Source organism: Dasypus novemcinctus, chromosome 10 (assembly GCF_030445035.2).
Source record: "Dasypus novemcinctus isolate mDasNov1 chromosome 10, mDasNov1.1.hap2, whole genome shotgun sequence".
Lineage (NCBI taxonomy): Eukaryota > Metazoa > Chordata > Mammalia > Cingulata > Dasypodidae > Dasypus > Dasypus novemcinctus.
Genome location: NC_080682.1, coordinates 297276 through 324196, shown reverse-complemented (window position 1 = coordinate 324196; position 26921 = coordinate 297276). Strand labels below are relative to the sequence as shown.

The 26921-nt window shown below is 60.5% G+C and overlaps 1 protein-coding gene across 5 annotated transcripts; it reads left to right on the top strand.

Moving 5' to 3' along the window:
• ANO9 (anoctamin 9) lies at positions 1-26648 on the top strand. 5 transcript variants are annotated; one of them, XM_058304860.2, is made up of 24 exons: positions 216-332; positions 5337-5402; positions 5780-5902; positions 5996-6117; positions 7255-7301; positions 7407-7465; positions 7536-7606; positions 7875-8009; positions 8083-8179; positions 8511-8571; positions 8666-8748; positions 9914-10018; positions 10090-10188; positions 10745-10781; positions 11057-11168; positions 22671-22728; positions 23335-23432; positions 23549-23682; positions 24012-24164; positions 24680-24827; positions 25515-25616; positions 25766-25859; positions 26025-26137; positions 26207-26648. In XM_058304860.2, the coding sequence occupies exons 1-24, from the start codon at positions 327-329 to the stop codon at positions 26232-26234; spliced, it is 2151 nt and encodes a 716-aa protein (XP_058160843.1). In that variant the 5' UTR covers positions 216-326; the 3' UTR covers positions 26235-26648. The 5 variants fall into 5 exon arrangements, with proteins under 5 accessions (XP_058160841.1, XP_058160840.1, XP_058160839.1 ...); XM_058304859.2 differs by having other exon boundaries at positions 217-332; positions 10090-10254; XM_058304857.2 differs by having other exon boundaries at positions 2-332; positions 11062-11168; positions 23335-23682.
• The last annotated feature ends 273 nt before the right edge of the window (positions 26649-26921 follow it).

Here is a 26921-nt window from a genome sequence, read left to right as displayed (position 1 = left end):
GGTGCAGCCGTCCTAGGCCCTCAGGGCTGCCCGTGGAGGGTGATGGGGAGGGGGCCAGGCCTGGGGCTGCCCGGCTGCACCCCACCCCCAGCGTTCCTCCTGCTTGGACACTGCTCTTGGCGGGCCAGGAAGGCTTCCTGAGGCAGTGGCTAAGCGTGGGGAGGGGGCTGGAGGCTTCCCCGCCCGCGGCCACTTGCCTCTCCCAGGCTGCTGGGAGGAGGAGGGAGGGACCGGGAGGAGGGAGGAGGAGGGAGGCCCACGCGGAAGTCGGGCAGGACGTGCCGCCGCTCCCCAGGGCCGCTGCCCCTCGCAGCCTCACCTCCAGCATGCAGGTGAGTCCAGGCGCCTGCGGGGTCCCCCTTCTGCGCCCGGTGCGCCGGGCCGCGCCCACCCACCCTGGGGCCTCCCGCCAATCGGCGCAGCCATCCTCACCTGGGAAGTGCAGGTGTGTGTGTGGGGGGCCGTCCTGCAGCCGAGCAGACTGAGAGGAGGGGGCCGCTGCCCCACCCTGGGGGCCGTGGAGGCCGGGGGTTGGGGCCACGGGTCAGGAGGGCAGCCTGCCCCCTCCAGCCGAGGACTCGGGGTCGGGCCTGGGGTCTTGGCTCCTCGGGAGCGGAGGGCGAGGCTGTGTCCGCCCTGGGCCTGCCCTGCGCAGAGGCCCCTCCCGGCCTTGAGCTTTGTCCTGGAGCTGGCACCCGAGGAGGAGGGCACTGCCTGCGGCTGGGGGCCGGGCTCGCCCCTGGGCCTGGCCGCGGCTGAGGCTGCCACACCCCGACTCTGGGGTGGCAGAGCAGGAGGCGGGGCCAGGCCAGTGGGCAGGAGAGACCCCGGGGGCCCCTGCCCCTGGGGAGGTCACTCGGCCGGGGAGATGCTGCCTGGGGCCGGGCCAGAGCCCGGGCCGCCCAGGGGGGCCCTGGTGAGCGGGGGTGGCTCCTGCCTCCCACCTCCCAGGCTCGGCCGCCCCGCACCGGGGCCAGGCGGGTGGTCTCTCAGGCCATCTCTGCCCGGGTGGGCCCCTCCAGAGCAGCCGCTGCCCAGCCGGTTCCGGCCAGCAGACCTCAGCTGATGCCGGCGTGCCCCGGCCAGCTCTTCCCTGTGATGCCCTGTGCGGGGTGGCCAGGGGCTCCTGCTGACCTGGAGGGGGGACGAGGGAGCATTGGCTTGACTGCACAGGAGCTCTCAGAAGAGGGGTCTGAGCCCTTCCCCTGCTCAAAGCCGGGCCCAGCTCCCTGTTGCCCCTGGCTAGCCTGCCGGAGCAGCCCTGGAAACTGACTTCCGCCAATCCTCGGCCCCACTTACTGAGAGCTCCCTTCTTGCCTTTTATGCTATACAAAGCTGAAGTGCTGACTACTGAGTCCCTGGGGTGGTAATTACCAATTACTTAAAGGTACTGAGTCACTGGGAATTCTAACAACCAAGCCCTTGGAAGTGCTGTGTGCTCAGTCCCTGGGCGTGGTGACCACCGGGTCCTCAGGAGTGCTGAGTGTTAAGTCCCTGAATGTGGTGACTAGCGGGTCCTCAGATGCTGAGTGCCGAGTCCCTAGACATGGTGACCACCGGGTCCTCGGGTGCTGTGTGCTGAGTCCCTAGACGTGGTGACCACCGGGCCCTCGGGTGCTGTGTGCCGAGTCCCTAGACGTGGTGACCACCGGGCCCTCGGGTGCTGAGCGCTAAGTCCCTGGGCGTGGTGACCACCGGGCCCTCGGGTGCTGAGTGCTAAGTCCCTGGGCGTGGTGACCACCGGGCCCTCGGGTGCTGAGTGCTGAGTCCCTGGGCTGCATGTGGCACCCTGGCCTCTTGGGGCCTCTCCACACACATTTCCCACTGCCAGTAAAGCTGCCCCCACTCCTCTGCCTCCTGCCACCTCCCTGACCTCCAGACCCCTCCTCTCCCACCTGCCTGTGCCCCCTTCACCGACCACCCCCTTGGCCTTGCAGTGGCCAGCGTGTCACAGCCCTAGACTGGTGTCCAGGAGCTCAGCGTCCCCAGCACTGCCCACCAAGCCCAGGCAGAGCAGGCCGCGTCCCGGGCAGCAGGGGCTGGGCAGACGGTGGGCGTCTGAAGGAAGGGATGGCCGGCTGGATGGCGAAAGGAGGGGCAGCCAGGAGGGAGGGGCGGCAGCGGCTTCCGCAGCCCCGAGGGAGCAGAGCCGGGGGGCGGCCTCTCTGGGGAGGGGGCGGCAGGCCAGAGACCAGTGGAGTTCGGGGCCTTAAGTCCTCACCCCAGATGACAGACAGATGGACAGCCTGATCCTGGAGGCTGTGGGCATGGGCGGTGGGGCCCGGACGAGAGCAGGTGGCCGGGGGAGCCGGCGGGGCCCTAGAACCTGGAGTCGGTTCAGCCAAGGGTGGGGGTGGCAGGCGAGGGGAGGGTCACGGAGGGGCAGCCGAGAGCAGGAGGAGGCCGGCCAGCCCCAGCCACGCGTCTCTGGCTTTGTCCAGCTGTGGGGGCTGGCATCCCTGTCCAGCTGCCCGCACTAAAGGCGCGGGCTCGTGCCCATTGGCACCTCCGGTGGCTTTGCTGTCCTCGGTCCAGAATCACACCAGCCGGGGGAGTGGAGTCGGCTGGTGGCTGTCCTGGTGGGGAAGTGGCTGCGTGGGCATCAACAGCTGGCCTGTCCGGCAGCCTCAGCTGACCCCGTCCTGCAGCCTTACTGTGAGGCTGACATGAGGACATTCTCCCACCTCCACTTTTTAAAAAATTATCCTTAGTCTCACCTGTAAGCACGCTGCACCCGCCAGTCCACAGCTCCTCTGTCCCCCTCCCTGTAGCCTCTCCTCTGTCTCCCAGAGTTGGCTCCTTCTAGCTGTTTCTCAGTAGCGACATCAGGCCACATTTTGTCCTGTGTCTGGCTTCTCGGTTCATCGCCGTGTGGCAGCATCAGACCTTCATTCCTGCTTGCTGCAGAACGCCGTCCACTCTGCCCGGCTCAGGACCTCTCCATCCATCAGCGGGGGCCCTTGGGCTGCCCCGGCTGCTGTGCATCGTGCTGCGGCGATCGCCCCCTCCACTTCCTTTGAGGGTGACACCTGGGAGGGAGTTGCCGCGGCGCGGTAATTCTGCAGGTAGCCCCCAAGGCCTCGACCTTGGGGGTGCTGCGTGGTCCCCCTGCAGCCCTGCCTGCCCCTCCTGCCCTGGCGCCCTGCTTCATCCTGATCGCCCTGCTGGTTCTTCCGCCTCGCCCATGCTTAGTGTTCTGCCAGGATCTGGGGTCCTGAGTGGGGGGAGGCGAGGGAAAGAGGCCCCCGCCCAGCGCATGGCGTGAGCACGTCCTGCCAGCACCGGGAGCCATTAAACCCCCTCCTCTTCCCACACGATGCTCACCAGGCCCCCGCGGAGGGCGAGTCTCGGAGTGGGTGCTGATGTGTGTGACCCTGGGCCCGCCCGCCCCCCGGGCCCAGGCGAGGGCAGGTGCCCGCCCTGCCCTGGCCCGGATTTCACCGCAGGTCTGTGGGCGAAGACAGCTTCCTCCCTGCCTGGGACGGGAGCAGTTCCGGTCCTGCTCGCCACACCAGTGCAGGAATCTGCCGGCGGGAGGGCAGGGGCCGCCCAGCACACCCGAGCGCGGGCGAGGGCCGGCCTCGGTGGAGAGCTGGAGAGCGGGCGGGCAGCGGCCGGAGCGGCGGGAGCCGCGCGGGCTTGGAGGTGGAAGCAGGCGGCGGGAGCCAGGCGCGCCGTGCCTTCGACACCCGCCTCTGGTTTGATTTGATGGACTGGCTGGCTTCTGCAGTTGAGGCGCGCGCCCCGCGGTGCTGGAGGGGGGCGGGGGGCTCGCCAGATTGAGCGAAAACCGCAAACCACAGACCAAAGCAGGACTCAAAGTTGAATTCAATTTCGGATAACCAATGAACGTTTCTTCGGTGTGTCCCTTGCGGTAGCGGGGGCATACTTACACTAAAACGTGCTTGGCGCTTACCTGAAGCACTGTTACCTGGCAACCCGCGCGTGAAGGCAGCTCAGGTGGGGCGCGGGTGGGGAGTGGGTGCTGCGATGCCGCGAGACCCCTTGGGGCTAGATGGAAGGTTCCTGAGTGGGCGGGGGGCTGCGATGGGCCGGGCAGGGGGCGACACCCGAGCCTGCTGACCAGGTCTCCTCTGGGTGCATCACGGCAGGGCGAGGTGGGCAGGGGCGCTAAACGCAGGCCCCGGAGGCCCCCGTGACACGGCAGGGTCCTGTTCCCAGCTCCGGCCTGGGTCCTCGAGCTGCCCCTCCTAACCCCCCCCCCGGCCTCAGTATTCCTCTGCTCCCCGCCGGGGCCAGGGTGGTTGCTTCTGTCTGTCCGTCCGTCTGCTTCCTGAGAGCGCCTCCACCGCCCAGCCTGGACAGGGGACTCCTGCCCCAACACGCGCTGCCCCCCTCTTCCCTCGCTGCTCATGATGCAGCTTCAGCACTTCCAAGTTCCACAGAATGTCTATTTTTTAGTTTAGTGCTATTTTACTTTACAAAGAGTATTCGGCTGTAAGCATCTGGGACTTGCTTTAAAAACAAGAAAACCTTTTATTTGAAGCAGGTTCAGGTCTTCGGAAGGGCTGCCGGGCTCGCCCGGCCCCAGCTCGCCGCCTTCACCAGGTGGGGGGTGCCCGCGCAGGAAGCCCCCGCAGCGCTGCGCGCACAGGCTGGACCCCACGGCGTGCCCCGTGCCCCGCCGCCTCATCCTGCTCAGACCCCCATGCCCCACGAATGCTTGCTCGCGGGCTCCTTCGTCCCCACTGGTGGCGGCTCCTCCCCAGGGCAAGTGGCCCCTCCCTGCCCGCTTGGGCCGCCACCGGGGCGCCCCCGCACGCCTCTCCTCCCCGCAGCCGGGCCTGTCCCGGTCCTGCGCAAGGGGCTGGCGGTGGCTCTCTCCCGGGGCTCTCAGGCGGCTTCGGCGGGACCCAGGGTCGCGTGCCGAGGGCCCCAACGCCGCCCACTGTGTGACCCCCACTGTGGGCGCAGCGTCGTGCCCAGGCGCCCACCGAGGGAATGTGGGTTGAGTTGGGGGGGGTGCTCCATTCAGACCCAGGCCAGAGCTGCCCAGGCCCCCGCGCTGCCCACACAGCGCAGGCAGTGCACAGCGCTCACGCCGCGGCGTCTGCAGACCTGGGTGGAGGGGACCGCTTGCGCCCCCTTTGCCGTCGCCTCACAGGCTGTGGGGTCTTCATGTATTGGACTGTTTGTCCCACAACCCCGGCCGCCAGCACGAACCCCTGCCTGGGGTGGCCAAGTGGACTTCCCAGGGGTGCCCCCCTGGCTGCCCTCCCCCAGCCCCAGGGGGTGTCTCAGCCCGGCAGTGCCCACGGGCGTGGCTCAGGTGCAGCCCTGGGAATGAGTGTCCCCTCTCCCGCCGCCCACACCAGGGAGAAGAGAGTGCGGGGCCCGCGGAGGGGGACAGCCTCCCGCTGATGGACATGGGCCCCGGGGAGGTGAGCGCCGCTCCCCCCCAGCAGACCCCTCCCTGCTTGTCCTGCCCACCCTCACCTCCCTTTGCCCCCTCCCTGCACCCCACCCCCACCCCAGCCCTGCGGCCCCCAGCCCTGCCCACCCTGCCCCCCACCCCCACCCCGCCCCAACTCCAGCCCTGCCCACCCCCACCCCCACCTGCTCCCCCAGCCCTGCCTGCCCCCAGCCCTGCCCACCCTACTCCCCAGCCCCAGCCCTGCCCACCCTGGCCCCACCCCCGCCCCAGCCCTGCAGCCCCCAGCCCCATGCCCACCCTGCCCCTCACCCCACCTGCTCCCCCAGTCCTGCCCACCCCCGCCCCAGCCCTGCAGCCCCCAGCCCTGCCCACCCCTCCCTCCAGACCGAGGCCTCCGAGCAGTGGGACTGCGTCCTGGTGGCGGACCGTTCCCAGAGCAGCCCCGGGCGGGCCCGGCGGCGGCGGCGGTTCCTGGAGCGGCTGGAGAGGAAGGGTTTCCAGGTCAAGGTGGGCCAGGGGCTGAGAGGGGGCTTGTGCCGGGGCTTGTGGGTGAGGAAGGGCTCCAGGGCCGGGGAGGGTCTCACGCTGCCCCCGCCCCAGGCGATGGAGGACCAGGAGAAGCTCTTCTTCGGGATCCGGGCCAACAGCGGGGTCTTCTCCCTGTACCGCACGCTCCTCAGGGAGCCGGGTGAGCCCACTCCCACAGTGCAGCCCACCACAAGGTGAGAGCGTGCCCGACCGCGCCGCCCCCCGCTGGGCCGGGCAGAGCGAGGACAGGCCCAGCCCCGGGGCGCCCGGGGGCCCCTCCTGGCGTGTGACCTGACGTCCATGAGTGGGGTGACCGGGGTCGAACGTGACAGTACGCGAGCTCAGGGCCGGCCCCCGGGAGGGCCAGGGGAGGCCAGGGGAGGCCACAGCTCCCGCGGGCTGGGGTCCGGAGGCCACCCCTGCTGCCAGCACCTGAGCATAGGCCTCGGGCAGCTCCTCTTCCTCCAGCACCCCTTCCCTGCCCCGAGCCAGGACCCCCCAACGCCCCCCCAGCCTCCTCCTCCGGCCCCTGGGCTCGGCCCGCACCCCGCGCAGCCGCTGCGGCTCAACCGAGGCCTCCCCCAGAGCGGACAGGGCGCCTGGAATTTGCCCACGAGGCGACAAGGGGCAGTGGCTGGCCTGGAGAGGGACAGAGGGGGGCAGACGAGTGGGGGTACCGTGGGCTGGGGAGCAGCAGGCTGAGGGGGGAGCTCAAGGCGGTCTTGTGGGCAGTGAGGCAGAGGGTGCACGGAGGCCGGCTGGCCCCGGTACTCAGGCTCTCGGGCCTCGGTCTCCCCACTGGCAGGCGGCACACGCCTGAAGGTCAGGAGGGGCCTGGGCACACAGGGCCCCTGCACACGGGGGGCGTTGTTCCTGGGAGTTGGGGAAGGGGTCTGGGCTGGGCGGAGGCAGAGGAGCCCCCCAGCAGATGCAGGAAGAGGACAAGGAAGAAGCCAGGGGGTCAGGACCTAGGCGGTCAGGTGAGGGGTCTGCGGGCCCAGTTCCTGGGGGGTTCAGGTGAGGGGCCGGGGGGTCTCAGAACCTGGGAGGTTCAGGTGAGAGGCCTGGGGTCGGGGTCTGGGGGTTTCAAGTGAGGGGCTTGGGGGTGTTAGGACCTGGGGGGTTCAGGGCCTGGGGGCTCAGGCGAGGGGCCTGGGGGGGTCAGGGCCTGGGGGCTCAGGTGAGGGGCCTGGGGGGGTCAGGGCCTGGGGGGTCAGGTGGGGCCTGGGGTCGGGGTCTGGGGGGTTCAAGTGAGGGGCCTGGGGGGGTCAGGGCCTGGGGGCTCAGGCGAGGGGCCTGGGTCGTTCTGAGCTGCAGGTCTTGTGCTTCAGAATCCGCATTGTCAACTTTGTCCTGAACAAGGAGACGGCAGAGGGGGGTAAGGAGAGGACCCCCGACGAGCGTGAGCAGGTGGCGGAGTGCACTGGACGCTGGGAGTGGGGCAGGGGTCTTGCCCTGACCGTGGGCTCCCTGTGCCCTCCAGACACGCTCGAGGACTTGGTGAAGGACGGGGTCTTTGAGATCAGCTTTCCTCTGCACGAGGTGAGGGGCTGGGCCTGCAGGGCGAGGCCTGGGGGGCTGGAGGCGGGAGGCTCTCACGTCCCCTGCGCAGGAGGAGCGCCGCCTGAAGGAGTGGGCCCAGTGGAGGAGCATATTCCGCCGACAGCCGATCGACAGCATCAGGTAACGCTGCCCCCGCAGGCCGCCTGTGCCCGCAGCAGACACACCTGTGCCCCAGACACACCTGTGGGCCCGCTAAAGCCCCTCGTGCCCCCACAGACGTGCCTCTAGACCCCCTGTGACCCCAACACCCGGACGCCCTGTGCCGCAGCCACGCGTGGGCAGTGATCCGTCCGCACCCCCACGTGGACGTGGCTTGCGCCCCCAAGTGGATGCCACCCCGGGGTGGGCGCGCCGGGGGCACGGGCCCTCACGGGCGGCCCTGCCGCAGGGACTACTTTGGCGAGAAGGTGGCGCTCTACTTCGCCTGGCTGGGCTGGTACACTGCCATGCTGGCCCCCGCGGCCGCCGTGGGCCTCGTCATCTTCCTGAGTGGGTTCTCCCTCTTCCATGCCAGCCAGATCAGGTGGGCAGGTGCGGGCTGGGGCGGGGGAGGACCTCAGGGCAGGTCCAGCATCAGCAGCGTCCCACGTCCCCAGCAAGGAGATCTGTGAGGCCCACGACGTTCTCCTGTGCCCGCGCGGGGACCACGGCCGCAGGTTCCAGCGCCTGTCGGACACCTGCACCTTCGCCAAGGTTTGCCACCTCGGGGCTCTCACGGTCCGGCTGTGCCTGGGGAAGGGCTGGCGTGGTCCTACAGATGGGGAAACTGAGGCATGGGGCCTGCAGAGCGGGGCCAGAGTGCCCTGCAGGTGGAGGGCTTGCTGTTCTTACCTGAGGTGGTAACAGGGTGGCACGGGAAAGCCCGCCCCAGCCCCCCCGACAAGCCTGCCCCCCCAGACCCCCCCGCCTCCCTGACAAGCCCGCCCCCAGCCCCCCCGCCCCCCCCGACAAGCCCGCCCCCCCGCCTCCCTGACAAGCCCGCCCCCCAGCCCCCCCCACCTCCCTGACAAGCCCGCCCCCCCAGCTCACCCACCTCTTTGACAACGATGGAACGGTGCTGTTTGCCGCCTTCATGGCTGTGTGGGGTGAGCCACTGAGGGCGCCTCTCGGGGTCCCGGGAGCGGGGTCCACGCCCACTCTCACCCCCGAGCTGATGCCCCGCTCACCCCTGCACGGCAGCCACGGTGTTTCTGGAGATTTGGAAACGGAAGCGTGCAGAAGTGGTCCTGCACTGGGACTTGTATGGCTGGGATGAGGACCAGGTGAGGCTGGACTTGTACGGCTGGGATGAGGACCAGGTGAGGCTGGGGTGGGCAGGTACGATCGCACCAGGGCCCCAAGTGGCCAGCACCTGTCCGTCTGGACTGAGCGTGAGCCGTGTCTGTGGGGTGTGCGTGTCCCAGGCATGTGCACCGTGTTTGCAGGTGCGTGTCCCAGGTGTGTGAGCCATGTCTGCAGGATGTGTGTCTCAGATGTGTGAGCCGTGTCTGCAGGTGTGTGTGTGTACCAGTGTGTGAGCCGTGTCTGCAGGTGTGTGTGTGTACCAGTGTGTGAGCCGTGTCTGCGGGGGCGTGCATGTCCCAGGCGTGTGAGCTGTCTGTGGGTGCGTGTCCCAGGCATGTGAGCCGTGCCTGTGGGTGTGTGTTCCAGGCATGTGAGCCATGCCTGCGGGGGCGTGTTCCAGACGTGTGAGCCATGTCTGTGGGGGCATGCATGTTCCAGGTGTGTGAGCCGTGCCTGCGGGGGCGTGCATGTACCAGCGTGTGAGCCGTGTCTGCGGGGGCGTGCATGTCCCAGGCGTGTGAGCTGTGTCTGCAGGGGCGTGCCTGTCCCAGGCATGTGAGCCGTGTCTGTGGGTGCGTGTTCCAGGCATGTGAGCCATGTCTGCAGGGGGGGTGTGTCCCAGGCATGTGAGCCGTGTCTGCAGGTGTGTGTTCCAGGCATGTGAGTCGTGTCTGTGGGTGCGTGTTCCAGGCATGTGTGCCGTGTCTGCGGGTGTGTGTTCCAGGCATGTGAGCCATGTCTGTGGGTGCGTGTTCCAGGCATGTGTGCCGTGTCTGCGGGGGCATGTGTGTACCAGTGTGTGAGCCATGTCTGCAGGGTTGTGTGTCCTAGGCGTGTGAGCCGTGTCTGTGGGGGCGTGTTCCAGGCGTGTGAGCCGTGCCTGCGGGTGCATGTTCCAGGCGTGTGAGCCATGTCTGTGGGGTCAGCGTGTCCCAGGTGTGTGAGCAGTGTCTGTGGGGGCGTGCATGTTCCAGGTGTGTGCGCCGTGTCTTTGGGGGGTGTGCGTGTTCCAGGCATGGGAGCCATGACTGCGGGTGCATGTTCCAGGCGTGTGAGCCATGTCTGTGGAGGCGTGTGTGTTCCAGGTGTGTGAGCCGTGTCTGTGGGGCCAGCGTGTCCCAGGCGTGTCTGGTGCCTCCCCAGGAGGAAATGGCGCTGGAGCTGATCAACTGCCCCGAGTACAAGCTGCAGCCGCAGCGTCACTCCTACCTGCGCAGCGCCGCCATCCTCGTGCTGTCTCTGCTCATGGTACTGGGGGTTGGCAGGGGACGGCCCCTCACCCCTGCGCACTCCCAACCTCGCCCCCTGCCCGCCCCCAGATCTGCCTCATGATCGGCATGGCTCACCTGCTCGTCGTCTACCGCGTCCTGGCCGCAGCCTTCTTCAGGACCCCGGCCTTGCCCTTCCTGGAGGAGCAGGTGACCACGGCTGTGGTGGCCAGCGGGGCCCTCTTGCACTATGTCACCATTGTGTTCATGACCAAGGTGGGGGGGCCGGGGGTGCTGGGGGGAGCTGAGGGGGGGCGCTGGGGGGCCGGGGGTGCTGGGGGGGAGCTGAGGGGGGGCGCTGGGGGGCTGGGGGCGCTGAGGGGCCGGGGGCATTGGGGGGGAGATGAGGGGGGGCGCTGGGGGGGTGCCGGGGGGCGCTGGGGGCCGGGGGTCCCTGGGGGCCTGGGGGGCGCTGGGGACTGGGGGGTGCGCTGGGGGCTGGGGGGTGCTGGGGGGCAGGGGGGGTCGCTGGGGACTGGGGGGTGCTGGGGGGCGCTGGGGGCCAGGGGGCGCTGGGGGGCGCTGGGGGACTGGGGGGCGTTGGGGGCCGGGGGCGCTGGGGGGTGCTGGGAGGCTGGGGGGCGTTGGGGGCCGGGGGCGCTGGGGGGTGCTGGGGGGCTGGGGGGCGTTGGGGGCCGGGGGTCACTGGGGGGCTGCTGGGGGCTGCACCCAGGTCCAGTGTGAGCGCTGTTGCATCCCCCCACAGATCAACAAGTATGTGGCCCAGAAGCTTTGCGACTTAGGTAAGAGGCGCTGCCCCCCACTGGCCCCTGCGCCCCCCACCGCCCTCTGCTTCCTGGAGGGGGCCCACAGGAAGTGAACGGGGGCCGGGGGCTGGGGTCCTGGAACCCTGACCCGAGGCACGAAGAGCGGGGTTGGGAGTGGGGCGAGGCCTGGTCCTCCCCGCTGCGTCCCGTGCCCGCTCCGTGCCGCTCGAGGCCCGGGGGAGGGGAGGGCACAGGTGGCCGGGGCCCCCTGGGGGGGAGCTGGGTGGGGACTGCCTGCCCACCTCTTCCAGAGCAGCCGAGGACCTTCTCAGAGCGAGAGAGCCAATTCACCATCAAGTTCTTCACTCTGCAATTCTTTGCCCATTTCTCCTCCCTCATCTACATCGCCTTCATCCTGGGCAGGTGAGGGCAGGTGAGGGCAGGTGAGGGCAGGTGAGGCACGGCGGCCACGCCCACTGCCCACCTTCCTCTCCCTCGACTCGACGCCCCGTGGTTTGCCTCCTGAGTGAGTCAGCCAGAGGGGTGCTGAGGGAAAGGACCAGAGCTCTGTCGGCTTGTGCAAAGCGTGTTTATTCGGGGTTGGAGCCCACAGCTCCCTGGCCACAGAGGGTGTCACTTCCCTCACTGAGGTCCGTTGCCTTGTGTTGGAGCAGGATGGCTGCAGCGTCTGCAGGCCTCCGGCTCCCATTCCCCGTGCCGACCCTGATCCCAGCTCCTTCCTCTCAGCGGGAGGCTGGGCTAAGGCTGGTCTCCAGGCTCCGCTGCTCTGCTCTCTCCACAAGGTCGGCTGTGGACCATTAGGCACATGGCTTGGCTCTCTTCTCGGATCGCAGGATCCTGTCCAACGCCTTCTCTTCCTCTGTGTTCTTCTCTCGTGTATCTACTCCCTGGAGCGCTTGCATCAAAAACTCAAACTCTGTCCTCTGCCGTGTCGTTTTTTTCTGTGTTGGTGGGTGGGGACTCAATGTCCTACTAAAGTGGCCTAATCAAAGTCTTAATCATAATTTAATTGAGTAAAAGTGAAACCTCCAACTCTGATACAATCTGGTACGCCCAGAGGAACAGACCAGTTTACCAGCACAATCCAATATCTATTTTTGGAATTCATAAACAATACCAAACTGCTACACCCCCATTTACAAATGGAAACACCTGCTTTTTAAAATTTTTAAACAAATTCATGCTCAGAAACTGCAGCACAGCAGAGACGTGGAGGAAGCACGTGAAGCCGGCTCCAGAGCCGCTCCAGTCGTGAACTTCTGTGCGCACGCGAGGGTTTGCCCCGTACCTAATGCTGTCTGCTTTCACACCAAAACACCAGGCACCTCCCGGGAGCCTGCGGTGTGGCACCTCCTCTGTAAAGCGCACCTGTCCTTCGAGAGGGGTGCCGGGTCAACCCTCATCTCCACTTCTGAGCTCTATGAACAGAGCTGTGACGAGTCTCCACGTAACCCACCAGCATCCGCGTGCACTCGCACACTGCACGCCCACTCCCACACCCTCTACGCACTGATAATCACACACTCATTCTCACTGAAGTGATGCACACTTGTATGCACCCATACTCCCCTCACACCCACACGCACACACCTGAACACACTCGCACACGTGTGCTCCTGGGAGCCCCTCACCCACCCCAGGAGGACGCCTCGTTGCTGAGCCTCACATCTTTTTTTTTTAATTTACTTTTTATTCACTTTTTTTTCCCCAAAAATTTATTTATTTACTTCTCTCCCCTTCCCCACCCCCCCGATTGTCTGCTCTCTGTGTCTACCTGCCGTGTCTTCTTTATCCACTTCTGTTGTTGTCAGCGGCACGGGAATCTGCATTTCCCTCTGTTGCGTCATCTTGCTGATGTCAGCTCTCTGTGTGTGCGGCGCCATTCCTGGGCAGGCTGCACTTTCTTTCGCGCTGGGCGACTCTCCTTACGGGGCGCACTCCTTGCGTGTGGGGCTCCCCTATGTGGGGGACACGCCTGCGTGGCAAGGGATTCCTTGTGCGCATCAGCACTGCGCATGGGCCAGCTCCACACGGGTCAAGGAGGCCCAGGGTTTGAACCACGGACCTCCCATGTGGTAGACGGGCGCCCTAACTGCTGGGCCAAGTCCACTTCCCCACGTCATCGTCTTCCTCGGCTTACTCCCTTCTTGTGTCAGAGCACGATTTCCAGGGCTTCCCTGGGGAGGCTACACGGGAAACGCAATCTTGAGAAGAGCGTATCTTTAGGTGTGTTTGGCTTCCTCTTGGTCTCGATGCAGAGCTTGCTGGAGACAGAGTTCCAGGCTGGAAATGATTTTCCTTGAACGTCTGAGGGACTGCCTCATCTGTCGTTGCCACCCGCGCATGGTGGTTTCCTCGCGGTCGCGCACTGCTCCGGGCAGGCTCTGCCGGCGGGTTTTTGCTGCATGTGATGTCACGGTGGCATCGGGCTGGGGGCTCGGCTGGGCCAGAATAGCCAAGCTGGCCGCTGTGCTCCGGCTCTCTCCACAGAGCCTCACTGGGGCCTCCTGGCGGTGTGGCGGCTGGACCCAGAGCTAAAGCGAAGGCTCGGGGCTGGGGCAGGCCAGATGAGTCACGGGCCAGCCCGCTTTGCAGGAGGAAGCCGCCTTGCCTCTCAATGAGGGGGGCAAACAGCCTACGGCCGTCTTCCACCCAAGCGCGTCCGCTGGGCTCGGGGGAAGGGCCAACTCCCGTCCACTGGCCCAGGAGCCTGCCTGACGGCCGCCTCGCCCGCGCCCACCCTCGGCTTCTGCTGCGCTGACCCAGGGTTGCCGCCTGGCCGTGGCCACTGCCTGGTACGGTCTTCCCAGCAGGCCCATCCGTGGTGGCGTCCTTATCCCACGGGGCCCTGGTGCTGGGGCTCCCTGAGCGCCCCCCGCCCTTCGACACGCCCCTGCGTTCTTAACTGTTGACCTCTCCTGCTTTAGTTTCTGGCTGCTGAAGCAAATACCGGACAGCAGGTCGGCCGCGCAAGCTGCTCAGCTCAGGGTTCAGGGGCCGGAACGTCTCTGTCCTCCCGGGCGGGGCTCTGCTGGCGGCAGTCGGGGTTGCTTGGCTCTCCCGCCGTAGCGAGTATCCTCCTTTCCGCTCGGTTCTGTGGGCTTTCAGTACCTGGCTGCTCCCCGGGGCTTCCTTCCGAGACCAAGTCCCTTGCTTTTAAGGAGCTCAGATCCCCCCCCATTCCCCTGGGGCCACTTTAGCATCCTCCAAGGCCCAGGCAGAGGTGGGTGCACGCCACGCCAGGGTGCTTTTGTGGAGGGCGTGACTAGTTCTGTTTTTTTTCCATTTCTTTGTGTGTTTGTTCCAGTTTCTACTCTATTTCCACTCTGCTTGGATTTCGACTTCCGCCTGTGATTTCACTCCAGCGCTCCCCTCCCCGACATCCGAAGGCCTCGCGGCCTCCTCCTTCTCACTCATCTGGGTTCTGCCTTTCCTTTCCCGTCTGCTCTGACACTGCTTCCTTCCCCGCTCCTTTGACGGCCTCTGACTTGGACGGTGGAGGCTGTCCTGAGAGGCCCTCAGCTCCTGGCCGCTGGCCGTAATGGAAGGAAGCGCCAGGGCGCCGGCCAGAGCTGTGCGTGCCGGTGGGCGTCCTCCAGGCCACGTGGCTCCTCCCGGGGCTCCTCGCCCGGTCGGTTCCTGGGCAGGAATCCCGTCTCCTGCCTGGAGGTGGAAGGCCAGTGGTCAGTGTGCTGAGCACCCTGCAGGCAGGGCCAGGGTGGTCCCACTGCCCATCCCTAGGGCCGGGTCTCTGGTGGCTCAAGCCCCGGAAGTCAGCCTCTGGCATTCCTGGGGGGTTCAGGGGTTGTGGGGAAGGCGACGCGGGCCCTCTGGTCAGCGGTCAGCCTTGCCCTCCATCCTGCCTGAGCTGCCCACCACCTCCAGCCCCGGGCTCAGCCCGGCTTGACTCCCTGAGTGGACGCCAGGGCTGCCCGGTGACCTCCGCCTGCGGGGTGGGGCCTCCCTGGGGGCGCTGGGAGCCAGCAGGGGCAGGCGTGTGTTGTCCGTTTTAACCCAAGTTGGGAGCGTGTGTTGAAATACGGACAGGCCCTGAAAAAGGGGCCTTCAGAGAGCTACACGCAGCCCACGAGGCACCGGTGCTGTGTCCAATGGACACAGGCTTCCCATCCTGAAACCCAGGTGTGCTCGCCACCGTGAGGGTCAGCATCTGTCCAGATACGTCCTGACCGTTGTTCTTCTTCTCTTAGAAATTGCCTGTTCATATCATCTGAACATTTTTGTTGGGTTGGTCTTTTTTCCTCCTGACTGATATGAACTATTTTTGTAATTCTGTGCATGTTTAGACATTGTTCATGTGATTTTTTTTTTCTTTTTGGGCATTTAAAAAAATTTTTTCTTTTGCCCATTTTAAAAAATTTATTGAAGTATATCACTCACACATAAACATACATAAACAATAAGTGTACAGTAATAGTTGTGAACTTACAAAACAAACATAGATAACATCACACAGGACTCTCGCACCTCCCCTTACCACCCATACCTTGCATTGTTGTTAAATCTTCTTAAGTAATGATTAAAGAACGTTGTCAAAATATTACTACTAATCAAAGTATTTCCCCCCAACTCCCCTCATTATTATTATCTTTATATCATTTATAGATGAACATACGTAAATAATGAGCGTAAAGTAAAAGTTGTGAACTTACAAAGCAGACATGCTGAGCATAATACTGGGGTCCCATACGTCAACACCTGCCATTGTCATGCGACATTCGTTACAAATTATGGAAGAATATTGTCAAAATCTTACTACTAATTACAGCCCTTATCCTACATTTGGTGTATCTTTCCCTCAACCTATCCTACTCCTACTTTTTAAATATATTTTTTATGACAGAAGTTGTAAACTTATAAAATAATCATGCACATGTGCAGAACCCCCAAAAAACACCTCTCTCCATCAACACACCACACTGGTGGAACATTTCCTACAGATAACATCATCTGATTGTTACCGCATCCCATAGTGTACATCTGGCACATACTTTCCATATTGCCTCATTATGAACACAGTACGTATTTCGCATAGATGCAAGAATATTATATTAATACTGCTAGCCACAGTCCATAGGTCACTCCAGCTGTATTTTCCCCATGCTTCTTCACATTCCCAACACTTTGCAGTAGTGATGTACATTTATTTGCTCTAGCTCACAAAGGACATCTTGCATTTGTACTGTCAACCACAGTTCTCATCCACCTCTTGGTTTACTGTGCCTTTCTATTCCTAGAATATTTTCTAGCGTTCTGTCAGTTGGCATTTACATACCTTGACTACCATTTTCAGCCACATTCTCATTTATAAACCAGCTGTTACTATGTGTTACCATCCACTCTATATATTTCCACATTTTTCAGTAAAGCTAATTAAAACTGCTACATATATTAAACATCAGTATAGTCCATCTCAGTCCTCCTCTTATCTCCTTTAAGAATCCAGCACCTACCACCGAGTCTCGAGGATATTTTCCTGCACTTTCTTCTAGAAGCTTTATGGCTATTGCTTTGATTTTTAGGTTTTTGATCCATTTTGAGTTCATTTTTGGATAAGGTATGAGATAGGGGTCCTCTTTCCTTCTTTTGGCTATGGATATCCAGTTCTTTCAGCACCATTTGTTGAATGGACTGTTCTGCCCAAGCTGTGTGGGTTTGACAGGCTTGTCAACAATCACTTGACCATACCTGTGAGGATCTGTTTCTGAACCATCAATTTGGTTCCACTGGTCTATGTGTCTGTCTTTAGGCCAGTACCATACTGTTTTTACCACTATAGCTAGGTAATATAATTTAAAGTCTAGAGAGCAGAGTTCGCTTTTCCTTTTTAAGATGTTTCTGGCTATTCGGGACCACTTACTCTTCCAAATAAACTTGGTAATTGTGTTTTCAATTTAAAAAAATGCTGGTGGACTTTTTATTGGGATTGCATTGAATCTATACATCAATTTGAGTAGAATTGACATCTTAATGATACTTAGTCTTCCAATCCATGAGCGTGAAATGTTCTTTCAGTTATTTAGGCCTTTTAAAATTTCTTTTAACATTGAGTTGCTGTTTTCTGAATACAAATGCTTTGCATTATTGGTTAAGTTTATTCCTGACTATTTGAGTTTTATCTGTCATATTTTGTTTTCACCACTCTTTTGAAACTTTTGGTTACTTTTATTGATATAATCTTCATTTCTAGACTCTCTTCTAGGCCTCTCTCTCCTTTCTTTTCTTTTCAGGCTCTAGCACACCCTTTAGAATTTCCTGAAAATCTGATCTCTTGGTTAGAAATTCTCTCAGTTTCTGTTTAATCTGTGAATATTCTAAACTCACCCTCATTTTTGAAAGACAATCTTGCTGGATAGAAGATTTTTGGCTGGAAGTGTTTCTCTTGAAGTATCTTAAATATGTCACACTACTGTCTTCTTGCCTTCATGGTTTCTGGTGAGAAATCAGTGCTTAATCTTATTGGGTATCCCTTATATGTTATGCATTGCTTTTCTCTTGCTGTCCTCAGAATTCTGTCTTTGGCATTTGACATTCTGATTAGTGTGTGTCTTGGAGTTGGTCTATTCAGGTTTTTTCAGATGGGAGTAATGTTGTGCTTCTTGTACATGGATATCTCTGTCCTTCAATAGGGTTGAGAAATTTTCTACCATTATTTCTTCAAATATTCCTTCTGCCCCTTTTCCCTTCTCTTCTTCTTCTGAGACACCCATGACACATATGTTTGCATGTCTTTTGCTGTCATTTAGTTCCCTGAGACCTTGTTCAATTTTTTCCATTCTTTTCTTCATCTGTTCTTTTGTATGTTCACTTTCAGAAGCCATTTCTTCAAGCTCACCAATCATTTTTTCTGCCTCTTCAAATCTGCTATTATATGATTCCAATGTTTTTTTAAAATTTCTTTTATTGCACCTTTCATTCCCATAAGATCTGCTATTTTTCTATGTATGCTTTCAAATTCTTCCTTGTGGTCACCCAATGTCTTCTTCATATCCTTAATCTCTTTAGCCATCTCATTGAGTTTATTAAGAAGATTTGTTTGAACATCTATAATTAGTTGTCTCAACTCCTTTATGTCATCTGGAGGCTTATCTTGTTCCTTTAACTGTGCCATATCTTCCTTTTTCTTGGTGTGGAATGTAATTTTTTTTGATGTCTTGGCATCTGACTCACTAGAGTATTTATTCTGGGTGCAGTTTTTCTCTTTATTTTAGGGCTTCCTGCCCTCTCTCTCCTGCTGTTTGTGCGGTAGGAACCAAGGATGTAGTCTGTGCTATAAGTTGTGGAGACTAAAGCTTCCCTCAATACCCCAGGGACCGATGATGCTTCTCCCAACTTTCTCCTTTGCCAGGGCTAGGGACAGAGTCACAGCTGTGTATAATAATCCAGGTTGTGCAGGCCTAGACTGTAGTTGCCCTGAGAGACTGATGAAGCTTCACGTCCCTTTCTCCCCTGCCTGGGGTGGGGCTGGAGCTGCAGGTGTGGGCAGCCATCTATGCAGTGTGGGTCCGAGATGACTGCACTTGCCCCAGTAGACTTCTGATTATCCAGTCTGTGCCAGCCAAAGGTACCTGCAGTTAACTGGATAGGCTGGTTTAGGGCCCCAGCCTCCTCCCTGCCAGAGGCGGGGCTGAAGCCTGGGCTAGGGCTGCAGGCTGATCTGGGTGAAAGAAACTGGTTCCTGCTGACACTGAGAGTTTCAGTCAGCCCGGCTGCCCCTCATACTGGGGCAGCGTCAAAATGGTGGCCACCTGCCTCTTTCCAACCTGGACAAGTTCAAACTTTAGCTGTTCTTAGGGTTATACTCTAGCCAGCCAAATCTACCAATCAGTAGCTGAAATTGGTGGCCATCTCCTCCTCCCGTTTTTTGGAAATGGAGCTTCAAATTCCAGCCACAGAATAGCTCAAGGGGCAGCTTGTGCTGTCAAAGTAGGATAACCACTGGCCTCTGCAGCTTGGCTGGTAATTTCCCAGAGGGGCTGGTGCAGGTTCCCACAGCTTCCTCCCTGCTGGAGGTGGCACTGGGGCCTAGGCTAGAGCTGCAGTGTGATCTGGATGGACAGAAGCCAGTCCCCCCAGCACTGGGATTCTCAGTCCGCCCTGCTTCCCCTCATGCCAGGCGCGGAGTTAAGATGGCGACTCCCGGCCTCTTTCTACTTGGACAGGCTCACACTTTTGCTGTTCTTCAGGTTATATTTTAGCCCGCTGAATTTAGTCCTCAATAGCTGAAGTTGGTACCCAACTGTCTCTTCCTCCCCTGTTTTTGGGAAGTGGAGCTTTCAATTCCAGCCACAGAACAGCTCCCAAGGCAGCTCGTGCCTCCAGTGGAGGATGGGCACCGGCCTCAGTGGTGTGGATTGCTCTGCTTACGAGTCTTCTCTGCAGAAGGGTAGTCTCTTCCTTCAATTCCTTGAAGGATGTTGCAGAATGCTCTTCTGGTCTCCTGGAGCCCCCAAACAGGTGCTTCAGCAGCTCCAGAGAGCTCTGGGTGTTTGCTGACTGCCCTGTAGCAGGAGCTGACTCCAGGAGCGCCTTACTCTGCTGCCATCTTCCTGGTTGTCTGCTCATGTGATTTTATGCCAACATAAGCTAATTTTCCATTTCTCAACTTAATTAAGTGCACATGGTTTAAAAAATGAAGTAGTATAGAAGAATTTGTAAGAAAAATGCCTACTGCCCTGCTTCAGTGCATCTCCAGCGCTGCAGAAGCAATCAACACCACCTCTGTGGTCTCTTGGTGTGCAAATCCACTCACATTCCCTCAAGCACCACCCAGCGCACACCCAGCGCACACACCGTCCCACACCACATACTCGACACACACAAATGCTTACACTTCTGTCTCTTGCATTTTCAATTCTAGGTAGTATCTATGTATGCCTTGATATAAAAGGCTTTCATTTTCTTAAATCGCTTCTCCTCTTCCCCCTCCCATCCTCCTAATGTTTAGTAATCAAATTATTTTTAGTTCATCTATTGATCACTCTAGTTTCTTTACATAATAATGCATTCTTTTCAGTATATGAATTCACCAGGGATTGAACCCAGGACCTCGTTTGTGGGAAGCAGGTGCTCAGCCACTGAGCTACATCTGCTCTGCTATAGCGTTCACTTTTTTTATCCCCCCCCTCCCCCGGCTGCTTTTTTTGCTTGCTGTCTGCTCTCTGTGTCCATTCACTGCATGCTCTTCTGTGTTGTTTGTTTATCTCCCTTTTTTTGTTGCGTCACCTTGCTGAGTTGGCTCTCCATGGCACTGGTGGGCCGGTGGCTCTCTGCAGTGAGCAGGTGAGCCTGCCTGCACAAGGAGGCCCCAGGACGTGAACCCAGGGCCTCCCATATGGTAGACGGGAGCCCAGCTGATTGAGCCACAGCCGCGTCACTCAATTCACTTTTATTGAAGGTATTAAGGTTTCTTCTTCCGTCTTTCTTCCCAGTTTCCATGTCCCTCCTCTGTCAGCTCTACAGACAACAGATCTTATAAGATTTTCTAACATTGGCATGCTACTTTGCAGCCATATTTAAGCCTGTGTCTGGTCTACAAGGCAATTTCTAAAAGTTGAAAAGCAGTACTCAGTGCTTACATTATGGCATGTAAAGTTCTCTCTGGAACCAAGTGATGTACTAGGATTGCGTTTCTTTCTTTATAAGTCCTATGTCACAACCCTGAGGTTATTTGAAGGAGATTTTCCTCTCTGGAAGCCTTAGGGTCTTCTCTTTGAACTGGGGCCAGTCCAGGTGGGCCTTTTCTTTTGTCTCTGCGCTGGGCACTTAGTAGGCCCTTCCAGGTGTTATAACCGACATTCTACTTCAACTTACTAACTTTTCTTCTTCCTTTTCAAAAAGCTTTGTTCTCAGCCCCCCCATCCTCGCCCCCACTATCAATTCATGGTGCTTGTGGCTCTCCTGGGTTTGTAACTTTCCTTCCTTCGATTCCATCTTGTGTGTCTGATTGTTCTACATTTGAGAGATTTCCTTTCCTTTGTCTTTTTGCTTATTGATATATATATTTTTTAAGTTTGACAGTTAAAGTCTTGCCAGTTAAAGTCCAAGGGTTTTTTTCCTCTGCTGACTTTGTATTTGTAGCATCTTTTTCTTTTTCATAGATGCAGTATTTTCTTGAGCATTTCTTGAGGATATCAAGAATTTTTTCCCTTAACTTGCCATCCATCCCTCATTGTGTCTTGTTTCCTGAAGGGTCCATTTTTCTTTTTATCATGGTCCTTCTGTTCTTCCTGTGAAGGCTCATGATGAACCATTAATATTTAGAACAAAGGACTGAACTGATTTTTCTTGTAGATGGGATGAGTTTGTAAAATAATAGGTCACATCTGACACAGTCGCTTTATTCTGTCCTAAGTGTTTCACATCCATCAACTCAGTTAATCTGCACAGCAGTCCTACGTGTGACAGCATTTTATCTGAGAGAAACTTTCCCAGGATCATACAGCCAGTAGGCAGTGGAGCCAGATGGACCCAGGAAAGCGCGGCTCCAGGCTCACCTCCGCCGCTGGTCTGCGAGCCGCCTCTCTGCTTGTGGGGTCTTTGGGAAGGGAGGCATAGGGTTCTCCCTGGTCCACGTTGTGCCCGAGGCAAGGCTTTATTTAGGTCTGAGATGTGCCCACACGCTCCTTTATGGTCTGCTTGTCGTGTCATGCTCAGAAGGGGTTTCCCCCCCTCAAGATTAAAAATGAGTATGTGTTTATGGTTTCAAAATCGTAAGCATTCAGATCTTTGCTTTGTAAGGTAGTTGTTTTGCTGCAAGGAGCAAGAAGGGAAGCCTGTGTCGTTGTTTTCCAAATAGCCATCAGTTGTACCCAAGCCACTTTAAAGTGCTTTCAGTCAAATATCAGATTCCATTATTCACTTACATATTTTGGGATTTTCATGGATTCTGTTAATTCTGGGGCTTGTCTCTTATTGTGCTAATTATTTTTGCTTTATGCTTTATTGTCGGATGGACTAGCTGCTATACATTACCCTTTTTTCCATTATTTTGAAACTGTTATTTACATTTATTATTGTAGGTGAACTTTAGAATCATTTTTATCAAACTACCCCAGAATTCCATGGAATTCACCTTACCTTAAGATGGCAATAAAATGATAAGTTCTCCTAGGGAGAACTGCCTGGATACTGTACGAGTGGATTCGCACACGGCCTCCGTAAGAAATCCGCAGACCCACTCACTTGAACAACACGAAATTATTACCTTGGAGTTCCAGAGGCCAGAGGTCTAAGGAGTCCGTCCAGGTGCCAGTGGAGCAGGCTCCTTCTGGAGGTGCAGAGGACCTGTGTCAGCTTCTGCAGCTCCCTGGAACGTGGCCCCTGGGACGTGGCCCATGGGACGTGGCCCTCTGTTGTCACGGCGGCCCCCGTGACCACGTCGGGCCGCTAGGAGGTCCAGGGCCACCTCCCTGTGCTAGGGTCAGCTGGTCAGCCAGCTTCACTCCATCTGCCACGTGTCGTGGAATTCCGTGGCCACGACGGTGACAGTCAGAAGTTCCTGGGGCTAGAGCCCGGGGACATCTCGGGGTGTGGTAATATTCCATCCCGCACAGGCTGAGCTTTTCCAGCCAGGAACCAGGTTGCTCTGTTCAAGTTTTCTTTTATGTCATTCTTTAGCAATTTCATAGTTTGCCTCATCTAGGTCTCGCAAGTTTCTTCTGAATTTCATTGTAGTTATTTATTTTTTTCTTGTGTCTGTGACCAAGAAGTTCCTCCCTCACGTTTTCCAGTGGTTTTTGTGCACACGGGGAAGTGGGTTGGGCTTGATAGCAATTTCATATCCACCCTGAGTGCCTGGCTCTCAATTTTCCAGTTGATTTATTTCTGATTTTCCAGTTGATTTATTTCCATTTTCCTGCCCCACCCCTCACCTTTCTCCCCTAGGATCAACGGTCACCCTGGGAAGTCTGTGCGCCTGGCGGGTTTGTGGAAGCTGGAGGAGGTCAGTCTGCCTGGAGGCCCCAGACCAGGCTCTGTGCCCACCCCCGTGTGTGTGTGTGTGTGTATGTGTGTGTGTGTGTGTGTGTTGGGGGGGCGACTGCACAGTCCATTGTGGTCGCACGTAGAGGGATCTTTGTGTGTGGAGACCCCAGCCCAGGAGGAGACCTTGAGAGGGATGAGGTGGGCGGAGAGCTGGCAGGACAGGCCTGGGGGCACGATACGGAGGGGAGGGGCCAGGGGTCTGGGGCCTGGGCACTGGGCAGCCTGGACCCCGTGGTGAGGGGGGAGCACTCAGGCAGGGCTGGGCTTCGGGGGGCGAGGCCGTGGCTGCATCTCTGCTGGGGGCACGTCCATCACACCCACCAGGGATGCCCGACTGCTGATTCCCAGACCCCCCACCGCCCAGCAGGGTGCCCTGCCATCTGTGACCACCCCTCACCCGGGAACACCCACCCACGCCCAGCCCCGCCGTCTGGACACCCCATCTGTGAACGGTGCCCCTAGCCCCCACCGCCCCAGCGCCCTGAACAAGCGCCCTCGCCTTCCCTGCCTGGGCTCCCCGCCTCCGACCGCGGCCCTGAGCGCCTCCCCTGCCCCGACCCTTCAGTGCCACCTCAGCGGCTGCATGATGGACCTGTTCGTGCAGATGGCCATCATCATGGGCCTCAAGCAGACGCTCAGCAACTGCGTGGAGTACCTGGTCCCGTGAGCGCGCCCTGCCCAGCCCCCGCGGGGCGCATCCAAGGCCGCGAGGACCCGCCCCCGCGCCCCTCCGCGCGCTCCCCAGAGCCCCTGCCCCACGCGGCCCTCGTCGCCCCCAGGTGGCTCGCCCTCAAGCTGCGGGTCTGGAGGCAGAGGCGCACGTGCCCGGACCCCGAGCTGCGGGGGTGGAAGCGCAACTACCTGCTCAACCCGGTCAACGTCTTCAGCCTGTTCGATGAGTTCATGGAGATGAGTGCGTGCGCGGGGCGCGGGGCCGGGGACTGGGCGCGGGGAGCGGGGCGCGGGGCGCGGCGCGGGTGCGGGTGCGGGTGCGGGGCCGGGGACTGGGCGCGGGGGGCGGGGGGCGGGGCTGGGGCGCGGGGCGCGGCGCGGGTGCGGGGCCGGAGACCCGGCGCGGGGGGCGGGGCTGGGGCGCGGGGCGCGGCGCGGGTGCGGGGCGCGGGTGCGGGGCGCGGGGCGCGGCGCGGGTGCGGGTGCGGGCCACGGGGCGCTGCGCAGGGACCGGGGTGTGGGGACGGGGCGTCCTCCCGGCCCCGCGCGACGTGGCCGCCCCGCCGGCAGTGATCCAGTACGGCTTCACCACCATCTTCGTCGCCGCCTTCCCGCTGGCCCCGCTGCTCGCGCTCTTCAGCAACCTCGTGGAGATCCGGCTGGACGCCATCAAGATGGTGCGGCTGCAGCGACGCCTCGTGCCGCGCAAGGCCAAGGACATCGGTGAGGGCCGCTGGGACCGGGGCTGGAGCCCGTGGACTGTGCATCTGCCCCCGGCGCTGTCACAGCCCCTCTCCAAGCAGGGGCAGCACGGGCGCAAGCCCCCTCCCCCACGGCCGGCCCCTAGCCCTTCCTGGAACCAAGGATGGGTGGGTCCTGGGCAGCTCAGGCCCCAGGAACAGGCAGGGCTGGGGGGACTTTGCAGGGTCCCCCTTCCCGGGAGGACGTGAGGGCAGGGGGACATGGAATCCAGCCACGAGACGGGAGAGGAGGGGCCCTCAGCCACCCCGGCAGACGCGGGAGTGAGGGATGGACAGGAGGGTCGGTGCTGGACATCGAGAGAGGAGAGAGGTGTTGGGGACCCAGGGGTGGAGCCAAGGGGGGCAGGGCGAGCTGGGGGCTCAACGAGCTGGGGCCGCCCAGGGTCCGAGGCGTGGGAAGGCTCACGGCCCGCTGGGCCCCCAGCCCTGGCCAGGGGCTCGAGAGGCGGGACCACCTCACCCCTCGCTCTGGCCCAGGGACGTGGCTGCAGGTGCTGGAGGCGATCGGCGTGCTGGCCGTCATCGCCAACGGGCTGGTCATCGCCTTCACGTCCGAGTTCATCCCCCGCCTGGTCTACAAGTACCGCTACGGCCCGTGCGGACAAGGGGCCCGTGCCACGGTCGAGTGAGGGGACCCCCTGACCCTCCGACCGGAGACCCAAGCACCGCTGAGCCCAGGGGAGCAGAATCTGATTCTGACAGGAGGCTGGGGCCTTGGCGCCACCCACCCGCAGACCAGGGCTGGGACCCCAGGGGGGACGCAGACCCCAGGGAGTGCTCCCCTCGCCCCACACGGGGGGGCTGCTGCCGGTGTCCCCGAGCCCCCGGGGCTCCCCAAGCGTGCAGCAGTGCTCAGTCCAGTGGGCCCGGTGCCACACAGGGCTATGAAGCAGGGGTCTGAGGTGTGTGCCCACCGGGCTGCCCCCAGACTCAGGACAGCAGTTAGCTCTGCTTTCACAAGCAGCAGCAGAGGAGCCCAAGGGGCAGCCCCTGCCCCAGTCCCCCACCCTGGCCCGCAGCCCCCACCCTGGCCCCCACCCTAGTCCCCGCCTGCAGCCCCCTGCTGGCACCTCCCCCCCATCGCCCGCAGCGCCGGCTGCAGCCCCAGTCCTGCAGCCCCCACCCTGGCCCTAGCCCTGGCCCTGGCCCACAGCCACAGCCCCCTGCTGGCACACCCCTCCATCCCCCCCCCCCCCCCCCCCGCAGCACACCCCGCCCACCAGCAGCCCCAGCCCACAGTCCCCGCCCTGGCCCCTGCCCTGGCCCTGGCCCAGGCCAGCAGCCCCCAGCCACCCTGCTCTTGTGCCCGCAGCTGCCTCACGGGCTACGTCAACCACAGCCTGTCGGTGTTCCACACCAAGGACTTCAGGGACCCTGTCCAGATGGGGGGCTCGGAGAACGTGACCCAGTGCAGGTGTGTAGCCCCCTGAGGAGCGAGAACGTGACCCAGTGCAGGTGTGTAGCCCCCTGCGGAGCGAGAACGTGACCCAGTGCAGGTGTGTAGCCCCCTGCGCAGCCTGCGCTCTGAACGCATGACCCCTGACCCCACGGACTGCCCCCCAGGTACCGTGACTACCGCAATGCCCACGACTACCGCTTTTCGGAGCAGTTCTGGTTCCTGCTGGCCATCCGCCTGGCCTTCGTCATCCTCTTCGAGGTGGGCCAGCCCTGGGGGTGGGGGTGGGTGGCGGTGGCGGTGGCCGCGGCGCTCTCTGCAGCCCTCCTTCCTGGCTCCAGCCACTAAAACCCCTGTTGAGCTCTCTGCCTGTCCCCCCAGCCTGGCCCTTGCTGGGCCTCTCCTGACCCCTGCCCCCTCCCCCAGCACGTGGCCTTGTGCAGTAAGCTCATTGCTGCCTGGTTCGTGCCTGACGTCCCCCAGTCGGTCAAGAACAAAGTCCTGGAGGAGAAGTACTGCAGACTCCTGGAGAAGATGTGGTACGGGGGCAGAGGGCTGGGGCAGGGGTGGGGGGCGGGGATGCCCACCGACCTCCCCTCCGCCCGCAGCTCCAGCCCCAGGACCACGGATGTGTAGGAGCCTGAAGCAGGTGGAGGTGCCGGCGCCGGACCAGAGCCAGCGCAGGGCCCCTCCCGCTTCTCCCTGGCTGTGCGGTGGAGCTTGGGGGTCCTGCATCTGCAAAGCATGCTCCAGCTGGCATGGACATGCCCTGACATGAATTCTGGGAGACCCCTGCCCCATTTTTCTCCCAAGACCTGCGCCTGGGGGCACCACCCATAGAACTGAGTGTGGGATCTTCTTAAAGTCATAATGTGGGACTCGGGCCAGGTTTTCCCAGGAAATCATTAAGATCCTCCTGATGAGAAAACGGGGCGCAGGCCCTGCCCCTCCACCCTGGCTGGGCCCTGGGGCCCTGCCCACACCCTCCCTGGCCTTTCCCCTCAGCCAGCAGACTTTCTGTAATAAAATAAAATTGTATTGTTTTGAGGCCTCGGTGGCACAGAGGTGGGTTCTCAGGTGGGTTGCTTTTGTCCTCAGGTCCACAAAGGAGAGGCTCAGAGCCCCGAGGGGCCTGTGAAAGGTCAGAGGTCAGCAAAGTGCTGGCCTCCGGGGCTTCAGGCCCTACCTTCCCTGCACCTGGGGTTTGGAGGTGGCAAGGGGAGGGGTGGGGGCCAAAGAAAGCTTCCTGGAGTAAGGGGAGGAGCTGGGCGAGGAGCGCAGAGCCACTGGGGCACCTGCGGGGAGTGGAATCTCCGAGAAATT